Genomic DNA, 20735 nt, shown 5'->3' with positions numbered 1-20735 from the left:
AATAATGCCTGTTCATCTACAGCCTTTTATCTGGCTATAGAGAAAGAAGGACAGGTGATATCTAATGTGGATTTAATCAGGCTGCAACTTGATTATTTAGCTGTCTGGAACTACCCAGCAGATAAATATGTACAGTACAAGTAACTCCATATGCATTTCATAATTACTGGCAGGGAACTGCTGTCAGGTCCCCTCTTTTTCCATTCAGGTCCCACCCACCAAATCCATAGCACAGACCTTATCATGTAAATTTTAAGTTATCACAATACTGTTAACTAAGCTTCATGACACAACTATAATGTGAAGTACTAATGTTCCTGTTTAAATGTATATCTTCATAAATCCAGTGTAGAAATGCTGATGTTAAGAGCTTAATTTTTGCATTCTTTCCTCTGTTCACTCAATGCAATATGAAGAATGAATTTTTATTTTTTTTAAATGGCAAAGTACAAAGCAACACAGGCTTGTGCTGTCTGGAACTGATGGCTGTTTGGAAACTGGGAAAAATTTTGATGTCTGAAAAGAAGGCTGAGGCTCATAATTACACAGTAACTAGTAGGATTCTCAAACTAGGGGTAGCAAAGTGTGTATCTATATATAATTGGAGATACATGTCTCCTAGAGCTAGACGGGACCTTGGGAGGTTATCTAGTCAAGTCCCCTGCCCTTTTGGCAGAGCTAAGCACCATCCCTGACATCTATTTGCTGCAATTCCTAAATGACCCCTACAAGGAGTGAACTCACAACCACAGGTTTAGCAAGTCAATGTGCAAACCACTGAGTTATCCCTCCTTGGGGGAGGGTGTCAAAGTAGTTGATTTTTCTCAAAGTACTTAATCCTGGTGAAACATGGTTGCGTCAACTGTTTTTTTCTTAGTTGAGGGAATAATTCCAGAAGTTTATACCTTTCATGTGGCTGCGTGAACTTCAACACATGGCCCTATATATTTATAAGGAAGTAGAAGTCTATGTATGCATACAGTTCATACATCGTTGTAATTCATCCCTAATTTCTTTAAAATATTTAAAATATAATCATATCCAGTGCCTGAGAATGACATTGATGCCAAGAATGAAGGAATATGACAAAGCAATTTTGTAACTCTCTGAGAAGAAAAAAGTCCGATAGATTAATATTTTAAAAACTTCAACATGTTGTTCACACCCATATTTTAAAATTATCAAAGGGGTTTTCTTCAGCTTTAAAACAAAAAAGCCCTGTCTCCAAAACACATGCATGTTTGGCTTGATACCAAGCATTACAAATATCAGTTGAGAAGAGAATTTCTGGGTGCAATTAATATTAGAAACTCGAGTAGAATGGAATACCCTTCCAGACATTTGCTATAGGATCACTACCATGGTGCTATAATAATTATATTTTGTCTGACAGAATTAATTTAGAAAAATTGCAAAGCATCTAGGAAGTCCAAGAACTTTTTAGGTTTGTTTTATGTAATTTAAAACAATGCCTCTCGTAGCTGCCAGCAAACTTCTTTCCTGATTCTCTTCTGTCCTGGCTCCAGTCCTAGCCATGCCATAGCTTATATCCAGACCTGCCAAGTTTCCGCCAGAAGCTGGTGGGAGATCTGTGTAGGATTGAAGGGATATTTGGAGCTCTGTTAAAATTTCAAGCCCAGATGGGACAACGTGATTTGTGTGCTTTTTGTCAGCATGCCATACATCACAACTGTGTGCTGACATAAGCACTGATTGGACATTAATATGCTGAACTTTTGCAAGCTGGAAAATATGTGATATAAACAGATCTTTGTCGAAAATGCTGTAGTAAGAAACATGTTTATGTTATGACAGATCTGTGCCTAAAATGTATTCATCCAAAAAGCATAAGAGTGCTTTGGAATATTTTAAGACAAAGCCACCTTGGGCATAACAGCCTGACTCCAGGAAAGTAAACCTATTCAAGACAGCTCCTAAGCATAAACTTTAAACATGTTCTTAAATTCTAATGTCAGTGACACTTAACTATCAACTTAAAGTTAAACATGCTCAAGTACTGTCCTAAGTAAGAATGGACATAAACATGCTTAAATGTTCTTCTGAATCAGGACTAAAATGAGTGGATTTCCGTTTCTTTGCATGCGTTAGTTGTCTTGCCTAGCATCTTTTGTACCTAAAATAGCTTACCATAGCATTTACAACAACAGTTTACCAAAATTATCATGTAATGGCCTTTGATAACTATGTTTTTGGTCAATAGTATGGTTGTCAAGTTTATTTCATGCCTTATTATTAGTTTAATAGTAATAGAGAGATAGCCATGCTACTCTATATACTATGAGAACAAAGAAGCAGTCCAGTAGCACTTTAAAGACTAACAAAATAATTTATTAGATGATGAGCTTTCGTGGGACAGACCCACCTCTTCAGATCATAGCCATACCAGAACAGACTTAATATTTAAGGCACAGAAAATTATTGTCAAGGTAAGCAAATCAGAGAGCAGAGGGGCAGAAGGAGGGGTATCTAGAAAGTCAAGTATTTAATTATTATCTAATTCTTGACTCCCCCTCCCTCCCTTCTGCCCCTCTGCTCTCTGATTTGCTTACCTTGATAATAATTTTTCTGATTTGTCAACCTTGATTACTATTTTAGGTTCTCTGTGGCTTACATATTGAGTCTGTTCTGATATGGCTATGATCTGAAGAAGTGGGTCTGTCCCACGAGAGCTCATCACCTAATAAATTCTTTTGTTAGTCTTTAAAGTGCTACTGGACTGCTTTGTTTTCATATTATTAGCTTAGTTAATATTTGTTAATATCTATGTCATGTTTTGTACAGCTTGGGAGTATAACAAAAATAATATTCATAGCCTGTTAAAGAACTTGGGTTAGACAAAGTTCTAGAATTTCCAGTGTCTGGAAGCTCAGAGCTCACTTGTAACTATGTTTCTACAATTTCTTTTTTATAATTCTCCTGTACATTAGCACTAGCAAAAGCCCCTGAAATATGATGTTAACGTGTAGCATTTTTGGTGACCAGATAGTAAGTTGGGAGGAGCAATGTTTACACATGCGGTTTAGTTTTACAGTAGTATGTCATTAGAGTTTGATATAGTGCTTGTGTGAGTTACACATGCGGTCAGTCTTTGTTACCATAATTCCAATGATCCCTTTCTCATCACCAAGACCCAATACAATACAACAGCAAATTACCATGGAATGACTGCAGATATCTGGCTCCATGTGAAAACAGGCTATGTTGACCCCTACGCATGTGGTGCCTTTGGCTGTGTTTATACTACGAGATAAATTCTAATTTAAGGCAGTTAGCTCGATATTACCACATGACTATCTTCACTATAAATACCAATAGCTCGATTTTTGGGAGCACTAATATTGAGATTACAGTATCACAGTTATCTGACAGGTATAGCGTCAAGGTTGAATTCAGAAGTTTGATTAAAGGCCAGTGTGGAAGTGCCATATCTTAAAATCAAATTTATTAGCCTCCACAAGTGTCCCACAAAGCTATGCGAGCTGCACCTGGCTCCCAGCTCTCCGCTACTAGTGGGAGCTGGGAGACTGACCAGGGCTGCTGCACTCCTGTGGTGCCGGGCCAGGCACCCCACAGCCAGGTGGCTTGAGCTGCATGGAGCCAGGCACCCTGCAGCCAGGTGGCTCCTGCCACCAGGGGCCAGATGCCCCAGACAGGTGCCCACCGCACAGGTGCCCTTGGCCACCTGCAACCAGGCGCCCCTAGCCAGTGGGCTCCAGCAGCTCTTTCACTGGAGCCAGTGAGTGGCAGGGGTTTGTTTTTGTTTTTGTTTTTGTTTTTTGGGAGGGCTTTTTGGGGGTAGGGTAATATTTTTGGGTATTTTTAGGAGGGGTTGTTTTGGGGAGGTTGTTTTTTGGGGGAAGTTAGGGTCAGACTGGGGCTTGGAGAAGTTGTGGGGACAGGGAGTAAACCCTCACATTTAACAGATGAGCGGGAAGAACAGATAGCTCTTCCCCATCATTAGTCCATTAAACGGAGGGTGTACTGTACTAGGGGGAGCTGGTAAACTGACCAGAGCTGCTGTGCTGTCAGTTTCTCAGGTCCTCCAAGCTGCTGGACCAGGGAAACTAACAGTGCTGCTGAACCTGGCTCCTGGCTTAGAATGCGGGGCTGAGAAAACTGTGGGATAATTTCCCACAATGCACTGCTGCAACAGTTGATGTTTGGTGATTTCAGTGTGGAAGCAATGTGTCGAATTTGTTGGGAGCCAGTGGGAAGTGAGGATACTTAAAATCGAATTAATCAAAGGCATTATAAAATTGATTTTAATGAATCTGAACTTATTTTATAGGGTAGACATAGCCTCAGAAAGGTCACTGATCCACAGAATTGAACTACGTCAGGTACATAGGTAGAACACTGTTGGGATTGGTGAGTTTAGTCCTGCAGTCTTGAGCAAAATGGCTTGGGTGGAGCAGGTACACATTATTTTGGAGAATGGTGTAAATGTGTTCATACACTTTCCTAGTAGCATTAAGAAGAAAAATTCACCTTCTCCATGTGTTTTGCATGTGTCTCAATAGTCAAGTTGTAGACTAGTATGTTTTTAAATATGGTATCTTGAGGGATACTGTGTTTTTTCTTTTATATTTTTAACTTTAAACCCCCTATACATTCCAGTGTAATGTTGTATATCTGTGATTGTATCAACTTATTTAGATCTGCCTTTATTCAAATATAGGATGTAAATCATTGGTTGCATTTGGGAATTTTCTGATCTATAGTACAAAATCTTTGTATAAGCGATGATCTATGATGGTGGTATTTATGATGGGCTTTTCTCCCTAAGAGTTGGCCACATGATTAAGAAAGAAAATTGGGATATGGGAAAAGCTTTAGAATCAATATAAAAAAGAAATTTTGGGATGGCCTAATTCCTCCTCCTGGAGTAGTTATTTGGGGGGAACTGTTTCCGCTTGCTACCTTCTGAAAATATGGTAGGTATTGCATGTGTTGTCAGAGCCATTGAGGACAGAGTATGAAAACTATGGGGACTGCTTTAAGGTTGTTGGAACATTTTGCTTTCCATCCTAATTTTGTCATATTCTACTGCCCATCACACTGCGGTATCTGTCAATAATCTGTTAAGTACATTTTGGCCTTCAGATTAATATGGAGGTCTCTGTTCTGACAACCAATGTGTGTATTTTAAACAAAAGCTACAGGAAAAATATTTTGCTTATTATTAATTATATATTTTATCCTTTTATACTATTCTAGAACATGTAATTGGATAATGGATTTTGGAGAATATTGTATTTTAACATATTTTAGTACATTTTTCAATTGATGAGGTTTTCAAAGGCACAAATAATTGGGCATCTATTGAAACTCAGCTATCTAAATGTTATGTATGTCTTTGAAAGTCTTTCTCAGTATGACCAAATGCATAAATTAAAATGAAATTTTTTTTTTTAAAGTATGGAATTTAGTTCTGAGTCTGTTCCTTTTTCATATCCTATTTGGGGCATGTTTTCCCTTATATACAGGTTGATAGAAGCTTTTTTAGGTTCTGGTTATTTCTAGGTATTGATGACCTATTTTCACTTCAGTTTGTCATTAGAAGACAAAGACTTACTCTTAGAACATTAATTACCTTTTTCATCACAGAAGATGTGTATTTTGTTCCATGTTTTACAGAATACAGCAATTATGGAACGTGTAACAAACTTGTCAGATACGGTAGTTGGTCTTGAATCATTTATCGGCTCTGAGAGAGAAACCAATCCATTATACAAGGATTACCACGGTAAGTTCCATCTTTAGCAATGCAAAAAGTCTGCATGGAGTGATTCTAAGGCACTTAGCAGCTTACTTTCATATTGGAGTATCTACTATAAAGTAGCATATGATTTAATTTTGGAATATACCACTTAAATTTTACCCATTGCTAACCAATCTTGAGTTAGGCAATTTTTCAATAAAGTGCATTAAGGCTGCAAAGGAAACATGGCAACTCCTTGCATGTTGTCAAGCCATATTACTGAGGCATGCCTCAATCAGATGTACATCTCAACAGGCAGGCTTTGGGGAATTCACATGCAGAGGAGGCTTAGCAATCATCTGACCAGTGAGCTGAACTTGTCATGAAATCAATATTTCTGATCTGCCAACTTTTAAATAGAGAATGTGAAAAAAATGATATATTTAAGCGAATGAGCTGCTAAATGATGCAGTATGCAAAACTTTGTGTCCAAAGATTATTTACTGTTAACTGTTTAAATGGTGGCAGTCCTTCCTTAAAAGGTATTTAGTGTGGAACGTTGTGAAATTAAAAAGAAATACGAAACTAAAATTTTTGTACACAAACTTATTTCACTCAGCTTTGTAGTGATTGATTTGCAACATATTTAAAAGTTTTCAATCATTGGGTTCATTTAGCATAGGTTCTGTAAAAGTTTTGGAAGCAGAAGTATTTAAATTCTGAAAGATTAGAAGATATGCGTAGTCCAAGCAGTGAATAACAAACAGTTTTAGCTAATCCAGAGTGGTGTTCTGAGTACGCATAAATTACTGCTATTATTATTGTGATACTACTGTAGTTCCATGGAAACCTCTAGTCTAAAGACTGAACTGCTTATTTGAAGCCTGCTCTAAGCATGTGAAAACGTGGTAAAGTTTTTCCACGCTAGAACATGGAAAATGAAGCAGAAATGTTACCAAAGAACATGTTAGGCTACTGTATGTTCAGGCCATAGTTTCATAAATCAGAGCAAGCCTTTTTGCAAAAGAAAGAAACAAAAATAATGTTCATCTGATTATTAGAAAAGAGGGTCTGCAAAAATGAACAAAAACTACTGCAAAAATAATTTGCCTATGTATAGGCCCTATGTGGCTTTTTTACATTCTAATAAAGTTCAATTAATATAATACAGTTAATATAATACTTTTCTTAATTGAAGGAGGTCTTTAAGACAATATATGCTTTTTGTAACCTTTATTTCCTTTTAGAACTAATGTTAAATGCGTTGGAGTTTTATTCCAATAAATAAAACTAAGCATAACGGTTTTGCTGCTTTTCATTTTCTTATAGATACTCTGTATCTATCACTTTAAAATTAATAATATTTTGCAGGATTGATTTTTTTCTAGTGATTTAGAGATGTGGTTTCTTTTCCTGAAAAATTCTTTCTAAATGCATTATTTTCTGCAGATAATTCCAATCTCTGCCTATGGAGAAATAAAGTTCAGCAGAATATTTTAATGACATTGCTGCAGTTTTGCATTAAACTTGTGAAAAGTTAGTAAAGACTGGAGATGGTGCAGCTATCTCTTTCTTAAACTCATGTAACAATATTTTGCAGCCTGTTTGCATAGAGCTGCTCCATATGCACACTTTGGTCACATTTTGAACTATGTAAATAATTCTTAGAATTCAATGAATTGAAAGTGTTAAATTATTTTTAGAATATTTTCCTAAGGATTTAGAAGACTTTTTAAGAAATAAGATATTATTTGTAAAACACTATTTAGAATTGAATGAAACTTCTTCTTTATCAAAAATAAAGATTGAAAAATACTCCACATTGTTCTTAATATGTGTCCTCACAGTGGCCATTTTCAAGTTAGATAGCTCTTTAAATTAATGCAGTATTGAATTTGCTTCTTCAGGTTTTCATGTAGATTCCTTGAATTTGTGAATATCAAATATAGGCCAGTAATTGAGAGTATTGTAGAATATTCCTAGTTTTCAACAGTGAAAAATGACCCCTAGGTGTTTTAGACACTGTATTAGGCTGCACAAAAACCATCCAGTGTCCTTGTCAGAAAAAATCAGCTTGAGTTTCAACTGACGGAATGCAGAGCTAGCAGTGTGCCGAGTATTGTTACAAGAAATCAGAACAGCTTTGTAAAGGTCTTGCATGTAGAAAAATCATTTTGTTGAGGTGTTGTAGGATTTAAAATTTATTGAAGATTGTGCCCTAAAATGCTGTTTACCACAATATGTTTTAAAGTCATTATCAAGGTGCAAAATAAAATACTTTTCATTACGGCTTCACTGGTTATCAGTAACCCGTAAGCCTTGTTTTGCTGGCTGCTTACTGGTGCATTTAATAAAATAAAGATCACTCAGTGGTGCCGTGGGCAGCATGCAAGGTGATAGCCATATTTGCTTACTGTAAATACAAGAGAAAATCACACACAAACCGGCTGTAGTTTTGACAAGTATTAAGATCCCTCTTTACATCTGTACTTCTGTACCAAAGTGCAATTAGTTTTCCTCGCACAAGGATTTCTGTTTATCTTATTCTGCTTGATTACTTGAGTATAATCGCACCGTTTGCTTCATTGCTCCTGGTAGTAAGCTGCAGTTTAAAAAGGGGAGGATGAGTGTGTGTAAATGTACAGAATTCTGCTGTAAGACTCTTTAATTTATGCATCTGGATGACAGCATTTTCTTACATTTTTTTCCTCCTTTTACTTTTCTTTTTTCCACAAGGTTTGATTCATGTACGCCAGATTCCTCGGCTTAATAGCTTGATCTGTGATGTGTCAGGCACGAAGGACCTTGCTTTTAGATTAAAAAGGAAGCTGTTCACCATTGAGGTAAGAGAAACAATTTTCTTTCACTATTTAGAACCCAAAAGGTGGAGTTAATGCCTATCTTTGAATTTTGTGAAATACTTTGTTTTGTTACTTGTTCATTTAGTTGTGGTTCACCTGTTATTAGCACGGTTTTATAAAATAATATTTTAATATGCAACCAAATTAAAAATAGATCTCTCTAGCTGTACCAAATCAGATTCTGCATAAACAGTTTATTTTGCTTTAAAATGTACATAGGAAGTAGGCCACAACCTTCAGCAACAAAGCATGACATATTTCCGAGGATGTCAGGAGCATTTAATTAAATGTTAATGACTTACTTGTGTTACCAAGTGGGAAAATAGCTACATGTTATTACTCCAGTTGAGGGATTTTAATGTATAATGCTGCCTAAAACTGTGTATGGAATGAGGGATAAGTGTCCTTATCAGTATTCAGTAACCATCTTCTTTGCATTACTGAAATCACCTTTAGCTCTTTTATGTCATTTTAAGCACAGTATCACTTACACTAATGTCCTTTAGCAAATTTTCTACTAAATTTAAACTTTTTTCTTCTGACCTTTGTACAGATAGTCCTAGTGGAAGGGAGTAATACAAAAGATGTATTTCATTTTAATATTGCTAAAGAGCAAACAGACATAAAACTATTAAGCGATTAGAGTTGAAGTATTTATTAACGAACTACATGTTCTGAGAAGAGAGATGGCTTTTTGGATGATATGATAGTCATCGATACAGTTTGAGCATTTTTTTTAACAGAAACATAAAACAGCCAAGCAGTCTTGACAAACCATTTTGTTTAATCTCTTTTCAAATGAAAAGCTCTTAAGCAAGCCACTTGTCTTAACTGCTTGAAACCATAAAAGAGAGAATTGCCACCAATAAATTAGCATATTTTTTACTTTATCACCAAATGATGGTCAATGTGGGTTGGCACTGCTTTGGTGTTTGGGACTTCACCCTTAAGTGACCACTTTGGCCCTTATTTGACCCTCTGCCCTCTTTAGCTGGCCACTTGATAAGGTAACTTAACAGTTCTCCCCCCACCCCAGCCCCCCAACCCTGTTTTTTTTTCTCTTCACAATTGTGAGTAGCTCTAACCTATAAATCATTGAATGGGCCCTATCAAGTGACAAATTAAGATGCCCTCCTCCTAATTAATGGTCATCAATGTCCTTAATTATCTAATCCTATTGAGAGTAGTTAATAGTTAATCGGTCAGCCTGTTCCTCATTGGGGTCATCTCGGCATGATAGCTAGAAGTTTCTCAAGTGGGGATACTTCCTTCAAAAGCCACTTAAAGCCAAATGCGTGGAGACTGTCAGAGGGGAGGGGTTTAAAGGTGACTCTTCTTTCAATTTTTCCCCTTTTTTCAGAAAATACAGGTGAAGAAATAAAGCACCATAGTGGTTTAGACCATTTTGACATAATTTTAGTTTCAGAAGACTTATTAGGCTTTTGAATCAGACCTAGATGCATACCAGATTTTAGACAGAAGTTGTAATTCTTTTCAGAAGTACAAGACATGCACCATTTTTCTATTATATTAAATTCGCGTTCACTTTATCTGTGAATTGAAATATTTTGAATATTTCTCATCTGGATCAGAAGATGATTCTTCTTTCCACATGTTCTAAGGTTAAGGTTTTCTGTTGCTATAAAAACTAAATCAGGAGGCCCAGTATAAAGAATTTCATTAGCCAAGGGACAAAAGAGTTTGAATCAGGGGTGTTATGGAAGCCTTGAAAAAAAAAAAACTGTTGCTGTAGAGATGGGTAGATGACCCACTTGAATAATTTCAACTCTCATTGTTCAGATAGGGGCCCCTTTTGAATAATTTCAGTTCTTGATGGGGATAAACTTTCTGCAAACCAAGCTGAGGCAACTCTGTCTTTCTTGAATTACTCAGACCATTGTCCTGCTGTGATATTCCTCTGCCCATTTCTTCAAACTGCAATCCAGATAAGTTTCTCTTCTCTCCTATAGTAGAAGTAGCAAGCCAAGCACAGATTGAGTCAACAGGTTTGCTTTGGAATGGAAGGCACTTTTGAAAAAAATAAAATGATGAAAAGTAGGATCAGGATGCAATCACTCAAAACTGGATATTGGTGTTAGAATCTTAGGGGTCAGCAGTCAATTCCAAATCCTTTGGCAAAACATAAAAAGTAGCAAAAATGTGCTTTACAAGCTATATTGCAGTTTTACATAAAATAGATTTAAAGCCTTAAGGACATTTGTGAAGTCTAGTTTGGTAGAATTAGAAATGAGAATTGATATGTATATACATTACAGTTTTAGACATTATGAAAGTAGATGGATAAAAGATGTTAAACATCTGAGAAGGTGGTGTTGAACTCTACCTGGGCATAACTTTAAAACCAGTTTATAAATGCTGAGGTGGAGAAGCAAATCATATAACTTGTGACAAAATTGTTTCAAGGAAGTTTTCATTACTAGACTACTGATTCTCATATGGCAACATTTGTAATGTGTATAATGAATGAGGCCTCTTTATGTCCTCAGAAAACCTGTTCAACTTCCCATTTTATCACAGCTTCAACTTTTAACATCCCTAACAGGCCACAGGCTTGTTTTTGACACTAGTAAACCTCAGTATCTATAGTTTGGTCCTCAATAAATAGGCTTTATGGCACATTTGTTTTAATAGAATTAATTATTTCTAAGAGGATGGTAACACGTTATACAGCTGAGCACAGTTTTAACTTTTTAAAAGTTTTTGTACATAAAATTGCACCTAAGATAATGAATAATCTTTTATGAGTTTTTGTTTTTTGTAAAAGTTGGATGAATTACAAAATATTCCATAGGGGGAATACTTTTTTGTGTTGAAGATTGACACGTTTGTTGACCTTTTAAAATGCATACTCTGAGTGTTCTTATGGATGTACATATTTCATTTTTAAAATATGTAGTTTAATCATTAACAGAGAAGCATAACTATATTTAATAAAAGTTACAACAGTTGTAGTTAGCTTTCCCAAAAACCTTTATGTGTTGCCATATTCAAACTTGGCAAAGTAGACCTAGCTAATGTGCATACCTCTTTAAAGGACACAATTTTGAAGTTAGCCTGTCTAATCCTATTTCTTCCCACTTTGGAATCTTAATTAGAAGGAGATAAAAACCATCATTTGACTAAATTATTGTCTTGAATCTGTAGCAAAAGGTATAATCCGCAATTGGGCCAATTAGTGTACCCCATAGTTAGCTATGCTGAGGCAGGCAACTTGATTAGATCTGACACCGGCCTAGTTCCCACTGTTGTTTTGCCAGGTATGATGGTCAGACTTCAAAGGGCTTGAGGCATCAGCAGGGCAAGGTTTGGAGGCCAGCTTAGGTCCGGTCGTTAATCTCTCTGCTAAAACCACAGCAGCCCTTGCACAAAACAAGCTTACATGACACAATCATGCGGTATTAAAGTTTAGGTTGAGTCATGCCAATTTGCCTTTGATTTTCTGATGATTGACTAAAAGATGGCTACATGACTAGACACACACTAAGAGTTTACTGATTAGGTAAGTTCCCCAAATATTTAAAATATTTTTTGATTTCTCAGTTAAATAATATGACGTGTTCATCTTAATTAAACTTGCCAAGAGACTAGTTTTTGAAATACTTTTTGTATGTCTATTACTGAGTAACTAGTACCAGCATTTGTTAAATTTTCTTTTACAACATGCCTCTCTTTCCTCACAGTTTTCCTTGGCGTAACTATTTCCTTGCTGTCATAACAGCCCTTTGTACCAAAAGTATTGAAGAAAACTGTTTCTAAATGACAAGCTTTTAAAATCCTGCAGCCCTGAAGGAAACTTTTTCTTACAGTCATTTATGTATACTTACAGTTATTCACGCAAAAGGAATTTCCTTATAATTTTTTACCATTTAAATGTTGAGAAAAATGCTGTTCTCCCAAAGTGATTACATAAGCGTTCCTTTCTTTTGCATTCTGATTTGTTGAAATATTGCAGTAACAGTGACATGTTTCCATTCTGAGAAAAGCCTGGAGCGGCTTTACTATTATTCCAAATGATTGAAATTGCCATCTTGCTGACTTTCCCTTAGGCGGCTTAAGGCCTGTTTACTTTAGTATTTATTTCGCATGTTCCCTCTAAGTTTGGCTGGAAGGACATCATTACCTGGATTGATAAAACAGTTGGAATAAGATTCTTTTGTTATTGTGTAGTCATCATGAACTCCAGTATTATATAGTAAAAGTTAATAATTTAAGAAATTCAGAGAAATGTTTATAGATGAGAAACTTCACTCAAATAATCTTTTAAATTGCTACTGTTGTACACTGATTTTTTTTAAAAAATAGTCAAATAAAGGCCATTTAATAGGCACTTCACAATATAATTTTTGCTCCTGTATTATGTTGTACAAATGTTGTGTAAGAATATCTAATTATTGTGAAAAATATATTTTATTAGTGAAGTTACAAATACTCTGTATTCAGATCTGTACAAATAAGAAAAATAATTTAATTCAATCTTAGTTTGAAAGGCTGTATAATATCTGCATAAGCTAGAAGATAAACTTTAGCTCCTATGTGCAAAAGACAATTCTGTCTAAAGCAATTCTACATATAGCCTAATAGTACTTCAGTTCTACATACAGCCTTATAGTGAGTTTCCTGAACTCACAGGTCACATCTCTGAAAGGAGTTGCCTGAGGTAAAGAGAGGAAAATATAGAAAAGAATGAGAATTAGAGTACTCTTGTGGCAGTAAAGTAGCTACTCTCTCAATGGCAGGCATTTACAGACTGTACTGTGAAGCACTCTGTATCAGCTATGCTTTCTTTTAATGACATAACGATTGCTACCAAAGCAAAAATCCATGTATTTAGGAAAGAGTCTAGTAAAATGTGTGTGTATATAATAAATGTGTGAGTTCCATATCAAATTAATGGACTTTCCATTTTAACCATCTACTGAAGTTTTAATAAGGGGAAATGATTTCCCAAACTGGCTCACTCTTTCCCATGTCACCACAGTGTATGTTACACATCCATTAATTATGTTAAGAAAGTTGTAACATGGTGGATTCTTCAAGTTATGTTGAAACACTTCTGTTGAATCTCCATCTTCTCTAATCCCCATACTTTAACCTTTTTGTTGTATTTTCCTCTCCCTATTTTGTTTTGTTTCCCCATCCCCCCCCCCAAATATATGTGCTAGTGTGCTAGTGTCATAGTGTGACATCTTCACTTTACCAGGAGGGGTTGCTGAAGGCCAAATGAAAGCCATTCCCTTCCTCCAGAGCTGTGTCTTGCAGCTCTTCCAAGTTCTGATAGCCCAACATTGACGAGGTGAGCTTAAGACCTGAACTCTGGGCTTCAGAGTGTCTGCACTCTTTCAGATCCTTATGTTGCTGAACTAGGCACCCTAAAGTATTTAGCAATTAACATTCACTAAATACATTGAGAATGATGATGCCTGAATAATATGGCCAAGCTGTTTTTGCTAATGTAAAAAATTAATCCTGTTATCAGCATATCTGCTGTCTATGCTGAGTGTACAGAGACAGATACAGCTATGTATAATAAAGCTATCAGCAAGTAAAATTATATATACACTCCTCCATCTTTTTGAATAGTTATATCATCTGTTCCTAAGCTGCTTTCTCCAAGAAATTATCTGTTCACAGTGCCTACACAGGTGATCATCTCAGTACTTACTGTGCCCCCCTTCCCCTTTTAAAAAAAAAGGGTGCATTCTCTTCTATTTTATCAATGTCTATGAAATACATGAACTACTTCAGGCAACATTTTTTTCAAAAAAAACATAGGCCATAAACAGTGTGAGGGCAAGAACTGCTAGAAGCAAAAACGTAATAATTTATTAGAATCTTAGTGAAGTTATAGTTTCCCAAGTATTGGCCAAAAAACTAAATTCCAGTTGATCGTGATGAACTTCAGGCAGGTATAAGCTCCATATATAGGATGCTGCATATATAATCATGCTGGGGGACCCAGCGTACAGGTTACAGGACATCCTTCTGTGTGTTTCAAAGTATTACTATGGTTCTTAAAGCATATTAAAGTCTCATTACACCTCAAAATGGAAGGTGACATTTCCTTGTCTGAGGACAACTATGTTGTAACTTGTTCTCTCTAAGTGTGGATGTACTTGCATTGTTGGGAGCACCTCACTTACATTGGTGGTTTCTTTTCATAAGACTGTGTCTTTCAGAAAGCATTGCTCTGTAGTTTATTGAAGTTATAAAGTTTCAGTAGTGGCTACAATCCAGGGGCTTAATTCCTTTTTGGAAGCATGTGTACTTGGGAGATCCCATGAAAGATGGTGGCTGTTTTGCATGCATCCTTTCTGTTCTTGAACTGCTCCCTGCCTTCTCCTGAACATCACACAGTTGAGATTCTATTTTATTCCTAGGTAGAAGGTATCAGATTCAAGCAACTCTGGGTGTACATCATGTGAAGAAAATATTATAGTAAAATGTAATGAAGGTTAATGGTAGTCCAATCAGAAATGCTCCAAACTGTGGGTTTGATTCACCTGCACATTTTCCCTTACTGTAATAACAAAGAGAAATATTAATTTTGGTTTTAGAAACATTAAAAGAGAGTAAGCATAATAGCATTCACATTTTCTTCACATAAAATTACTATTCTTAAACAAGAGGTCCTCATCAAAATTAATGTCCTCATAACGCCAAGTTCCAGTCTACATTATTTAATTTAGTATCCAGTTCAGGTTCTTTTTACCTGGTATGGTGTGCTTCACTGAATTGTTTTGTCAGATGCTGTCAAGCCAACCTACCATTGTTAGAGAAAATCAAACTAAATCATTTTGGCATGAGCCTTACAGGAATAAGGCACAGAATATGAAGGGTTTGATGACATCAAGGAATTGATTTCAATATTGTAAAAGACTGCCTGTCAAAAATGTATTACATTATTTCAAATAATTTCAGTAAATAAATGAGTTTAAAATGCTGACAGTACACTTTAGATAAGGTTTTAGGTTATTTTAAAATTATCATTACTTTGGCAAAAAATGCATGAAATGCAGTTCTTTTAAAGAAAACTCTGCATTTTTATAATGTGTCGAAACATGAGAAATCAAGCAAAAAGATCTTTGCACTGCAGTGATCTTAAAATGAAATAGAACGTGAAATTACTGAATCTGAATATACTATTTCAACATTTTAACTATCCAAAATTCTGCCAATATTTGTTAACAATTCATATCAGCTGGCTGATATTATCTGGTCAATTTGAAGATTGGTAGGTGAAGATAATGTAGCAAACATCACCATAATAAAACTGAAAAAAATAACTTTTAGATAATGTGTTTAGTTCTGCAATATATTGTATCTTTCGTATTTTGGTAACACAATTAACTTTCTGTTTATTGGCATGTACTGGTATAAAGGGAGCAAGAATTCCATTAGCTTCCTCAAAACTACAACACCTAAAATGTTGTAGTATAATGTTTTTGCATTCCTTTCATTAAACTAAAGTCATTCATTTCTACTTAAATAAATTATTCTTTTGTTAGAAATATTGATACCAATTTGTAATGTAGTTGTATTGCACCATATGAAGAACACAAAAGAAAGCCATGTTTCTAATTAAAGGTCATTTGTACATATTGTAATAGACTGGTCATTCACAAGATCTGTGTTCAGGGTCAGTGCTACAGCATGAAATTCCCTTGTTCAGTAAATAAATGGGTCAGTATAGCTTGTGTTTCCCATACCAAAAAAAAAAAGGAGGTTGACGCCACCCCTGTTTAATATTGAAATTACAAATTATGAACAAGTTGACTAAACTAAAGGTATCTCACTCATACACATATTGTTAATAAGGATAAAAAATATCTTATATATCTAAGGGTATGTCTATCTACAATAGCTGTTCTCAATTAAATATTTCTGGTTAATACAGTGTGTAAATGCTCTTACTCTGACATAAGAGTTCCTTGTTCTAAATGAGTATAATCAAGTAGATTAAGCTAAAGACACTTATATGGTATGTATACTCTTATCCCATAATATGTTTTTCCAGACTAAGTTTATTTTGTAGACAATCTCTTAGTATAACGTATATTTCACACACATGTTTATACATTAGCATTACTTAAGATCATATGCTTCATAATTTGGGAAATAATAGAGGAGTTCCTTTTCTGTATTTATTTAATATTCTTTAATGGCAGGACCTGACAACCAGCAAGATAGTACAAGTTCCTATTATTTTTGAGTGATACTCAGCAAAAATAGAAATTTGGTAAAATTCAAAATTTTTCAAATTACACAAAATCAATGAAAAGAAAATACTCTTTTGTGCAAAAATTCAGTGCATTAATTTTAAGTCCTGTTCTTTGGAGCTGGATCACTTGATCCAAACTAAGTTCAGAAAGCATATGAGTCCACTGGCTAACTAAAGTTTTGTTATGAAGGTTTCTCTTTTATATTTGTATTTTTGAGCCCAAGTCCTGGTGGTAGGGAAAGGTGAGTCATTGGGAAGCAACTGAAGTGGTATTTTTAAAAGCAACTAAGGGAGTTAGGCACACAATTCTTTTTCTCAATGGAAATTGGGTGCTGTCTCCCTTAGATGCTGTTGAAAATCCCATCCCAATAGTTTAAATGCCTAAATAATGTCAATATCAAAGTACTACAAACTATTAATACATTTAACCCAAGCAAGTCTGTTTACAAACAATAATTAAGCCTCACCATAACCCTGTGAGGTAGGGAAATTGCATTATCCATATATAAAGTGTAGTTATAAACTTAGATAAGGAGATCTAAGGTGTTGTCAGAAGCCTAACAGGTACCCAAATCTGACTGAAAATCATTGACTATTGGGTGCCAAACTGCATTAGACTCTTCTACACATCTTGGCAAAAGTTACCATCCATATCTACAATGACACTGCTTTGAGCAGTACAGGAATTCTTTCAAAGAAATGGACCATAAAAAGATAGTATGTAGCTAAATATTGAAGTAGTAAAATTAAATAACAAAAGTACACACCCCCAAATTGAGGATTGACTATGGAAAAGTACCATGCATCTGTCTAAAGTGGTGATCTGTTGAGTGTCACCTAGATGCTGTAGTCATTTGTCCAAACAGGGCATCAAATTTGGACATAGCATTGCCCTTCCTGAAGTTGGTGCAAAATGAGACATAAGCCATCTGGCTTCAGAACTAGTATGACAGGACTGTGCTGCACGCTGTGGGTTTCCTTGGTGACCTCAACTCCAACATGATCTGGACATCCCTCTTTATCACATGCTGTACTTTCTTAGAGAAGGGGAGGTCAAGCATTCTCTCAAGTTTTCTGTCCTGGTTCTGTCTGGATGTGGTGACGTGCTCCATGGATCCTTCATGGTTGAGATGAAAGCACAGAAGAGAAGGCTTTCACTAGGCTCTACAGCTGGTTCCTTTGTTCAGGACTAAATTGTTCCACCATCTATACAATCTCTGAGGATATGACTTAGGACACATTAGGCCCCAGTTCTGGTTTGGGGAAGAGGCACAGGGCAATGAATGGGTTTTCTCATTCCTTCTACACCATCAGTAGGTTGATATGATAGACTTGGGTGGGCTTCTCTTTGCCTAACCTTGTAATTGATGAACCCAATTTGGTTCACGATTTTGTAGGGACTGTGACAGACCACAGCAGATTATAGAAGCCTAGTGGAGGGCACTTACTTGAGCAGTTGGGTCTGTGCTTTTGTGTTCCCCAGGGACTAAGGTCCAGCAAGGATCAGCCTGCAGCATCAGGTCAATCCAATACCTGGGGCTCATCAAGCACCTGCAGCTAATCAAGGCTTGCGCGGCACTTGAAAAGGCTTCCCCTCAGGTAAAGAGGGGGAAGGAGAAAGGAGGTGGACCAGGAAGGAGGAAAGGTCTGCAAATCAGAGACCTGCAAGAGGGAAGGCTTGCTGGAGCTATAGGAAAGGGTACTGGGGAAAGAATCTGGGGAAGTGGCCAAGGGAGGAAGCTGTTGCCCTTTTGGATGAGATAGACATCCCTTCCAGCAGCAGCTGCCCAGGGTCCCTGGGCCGGAACCCAAATCAAGTGGGAGGGGACCGGGTTTCCGCCAAACTGCCCCAGGCTCCCCCGGACAGCTTGGAAGGAGTGGGAGGAGCCCCAACGTCCGTGTGTGGACTCCCCCATTTATGACTGTGCCTATGATGCATATGGCTCAGTAGGCTGTGCCCCACCGCTGGGGAACCCTGGGAGGCAGAGCAAAATTGATTACAGCAAGCCTCTGAGGCATTACCTTAACTGCCCCAAGGCACAGGACCCACAAGGAATTGCTCAGGACTTTACCACAGGCCCCTGCCACTTGGCCAGTATTTTAGACTCTGTACTTGGAAGTAGAAGAAGGACTTGATTACCATGTCTGAGAGTGTGTACGTGCACTCCCTTCTTATAGGAACATTTGTGGGTTTGTTGGGCAGTGAAGAAGTTTTCTTTAGACAAAGCTCCTACAGTCTCAAGTCTCTCCCTGAGTCTCTACACATTTTTGGGGATATTCTGAGCTCTTGGGCTTTTTCCTTCCCTCATCTCGTTGACTGGGTCAATGTATGGGGCCATCTCCCATACAGTAGCTCTAATGGAGAGAAGTCCATAGAGAATTGTGGGAATTCCCAAATGGCAAACAAAAGGGGTGGGATCAGTTGATCCAAGTGATGCAGGTCTTCTGGAATAAGCCTTTCAGCATCTGCTTCAGGGTTTGGTTGAAGTGTTCAGCCAGGCTTTCCATTTGTGGGTGCCATCTGAGGTGTGGAGTCTCTGTGTTTTCAAAACAACTCAAACCTGTTTCCTCAAGCGAGATGTGAAGTTTGTGCTTTGGTCAGTGAGAATCTCTTTGTGGGTTTCCTACTCAGCCAGAATCTTTCAGTAGTTCACCAGCACTATATTACATAGGGAATTGTCTCTGGATAGCAAGTAGCATAATCAACTCATCAGTACGTGGTTGCAACCAGCTGCACTTTTTTCCAGGGAGCCAAAACTATACCAATGCGTTTGGAGAGAACATCAACGACCAGAAGAGGAACAAAGAGGACTTTTTCCCCATTTTGGCCTGACTAACTGACATTAAGGGCAGCAGTTGCACAAGTTTTTAACTTCCTGGTTTATGCCAGGCCAGAAGAAGTAATCTAAGATCCAAGTCAGCATTCCTCCTGTTCAAGGTGGCCTGCATAGGGAATGGCATGAACCAGTTGCATGACTTCCCATCAATATATCTGAGTGATGAGAAGTTGTCACTGAATTCCTCCTGTCCCATGCTCTTTGTCCAGCTGATAGTTGTTGCTTCTGGAGCTCAAACGGAGGGGAGGAAGGTATTGAGGCCCCTATGCTTAGCCCATTTTCTGTAGGAAGAGTTGTTGCTTCTGCAGCATTGTTTGTTTTGATGCTGGTTTTCAGTCATCTGCTTCAGCAGCCATTCTGATTGCATTGCTGCTGGCCTACCTGCCCATGTTTTTCCAAATCAGGCTGTTTGCTGGCCTAAATTATTTAATTCCCCCCTTTTATCAGGGTGAGATAATGCCCACATTCTCCACCAGCTTGTAACAGTCCTCATGGAGGAGGAGAGTGTGGCCAAGCATTTACAGCTACGACTGCTGGCTGCCAAGTTTGTTGTAGGGAAGGGAGCCTGAGTCTTCCCACTCCACTGGGCTCCTCAGGACTGTCCTCTCTGGGGCTTTTCCTCCTGACCATACCCTCTCTGGGGTCAGCTTACTCCAGGGCTTTCCCCTAAAAGGGAAAGCCAACTCACAAATGGTAACTGGGTTTTCCATCATCCCATGTCTACTAGAGACGTCTTCTCTCTCATGGGGTTTTTTCTGCTCAGCTCCACTCTTCTGGGGTTATGGGTTGCAGGTCTGTTCACCTCCAAGTCCAGCACCCAAATAAGGGGATTCCTTGCCTTTTAGCTTTTCCAGCAGATGGTACCTTTGCTGTAAGTGTGGTTGGGTGGGGCAGCCTGAGCCCAAAATACACTCTTATCCCCTTGTTACGTAGTGTGGGGTTTGTACATCCCATCACAGTGCACCAATGAATGCTACCCTGGGAATGCACTAAATCAACATGTTCATCTGATCAATGCTTCTAATGCTTTTAAGATGAGGTACAGTGGCAATAAGATGGACAGACTGTAGATCTTG

The 20735-nt window shown here is 37.4% G+C and overlaps 1 protein-coding gene across 2 annotated transcripts in view; it reads left to right on the top strand.

The window, feature by feature from the left end:
- The window catches only part of ELP4 (elongator acetyltransferase complex subunit 4), a 255318-nt gene that overhangs the window by 107135 nt on the left and 127448 nt on the right, over positions 1-20735 (top strand). For both annotated transcript variants that reach the window (XM_074998982.1, XM_074998984.1), the window contains exons 8-9: positions 5659-5767; positions 8459-8565. In XM_074998982.1, coding sequence (XP_074855083.1) covers positions 5659-5767; positions 8459-8565 — 216 coding nt within the window. The remainder of the gene's footprint in view (positions 1-5658; positions 5768-8458; positions 8566-20735) is intronic.

Source organism: Carettochelys insculpta, chromosome 6 (assembly GCF_033958435.1).
Source record: "Carettochelys insculpta isolate YL-2023 chromosome 6, ASM3395843v1, whole genome shotgun sequence".
Classification (NCBI taxonomy): domain Eukaryota; kingdom Metazoa; phylum Chordata; order Testudines; family Carettochelyidae; genus Carettochelys; species Carettochelys insculpta.
This window is presented reverse-complemented; position numbering and strand designations above follow the sequence as displayed.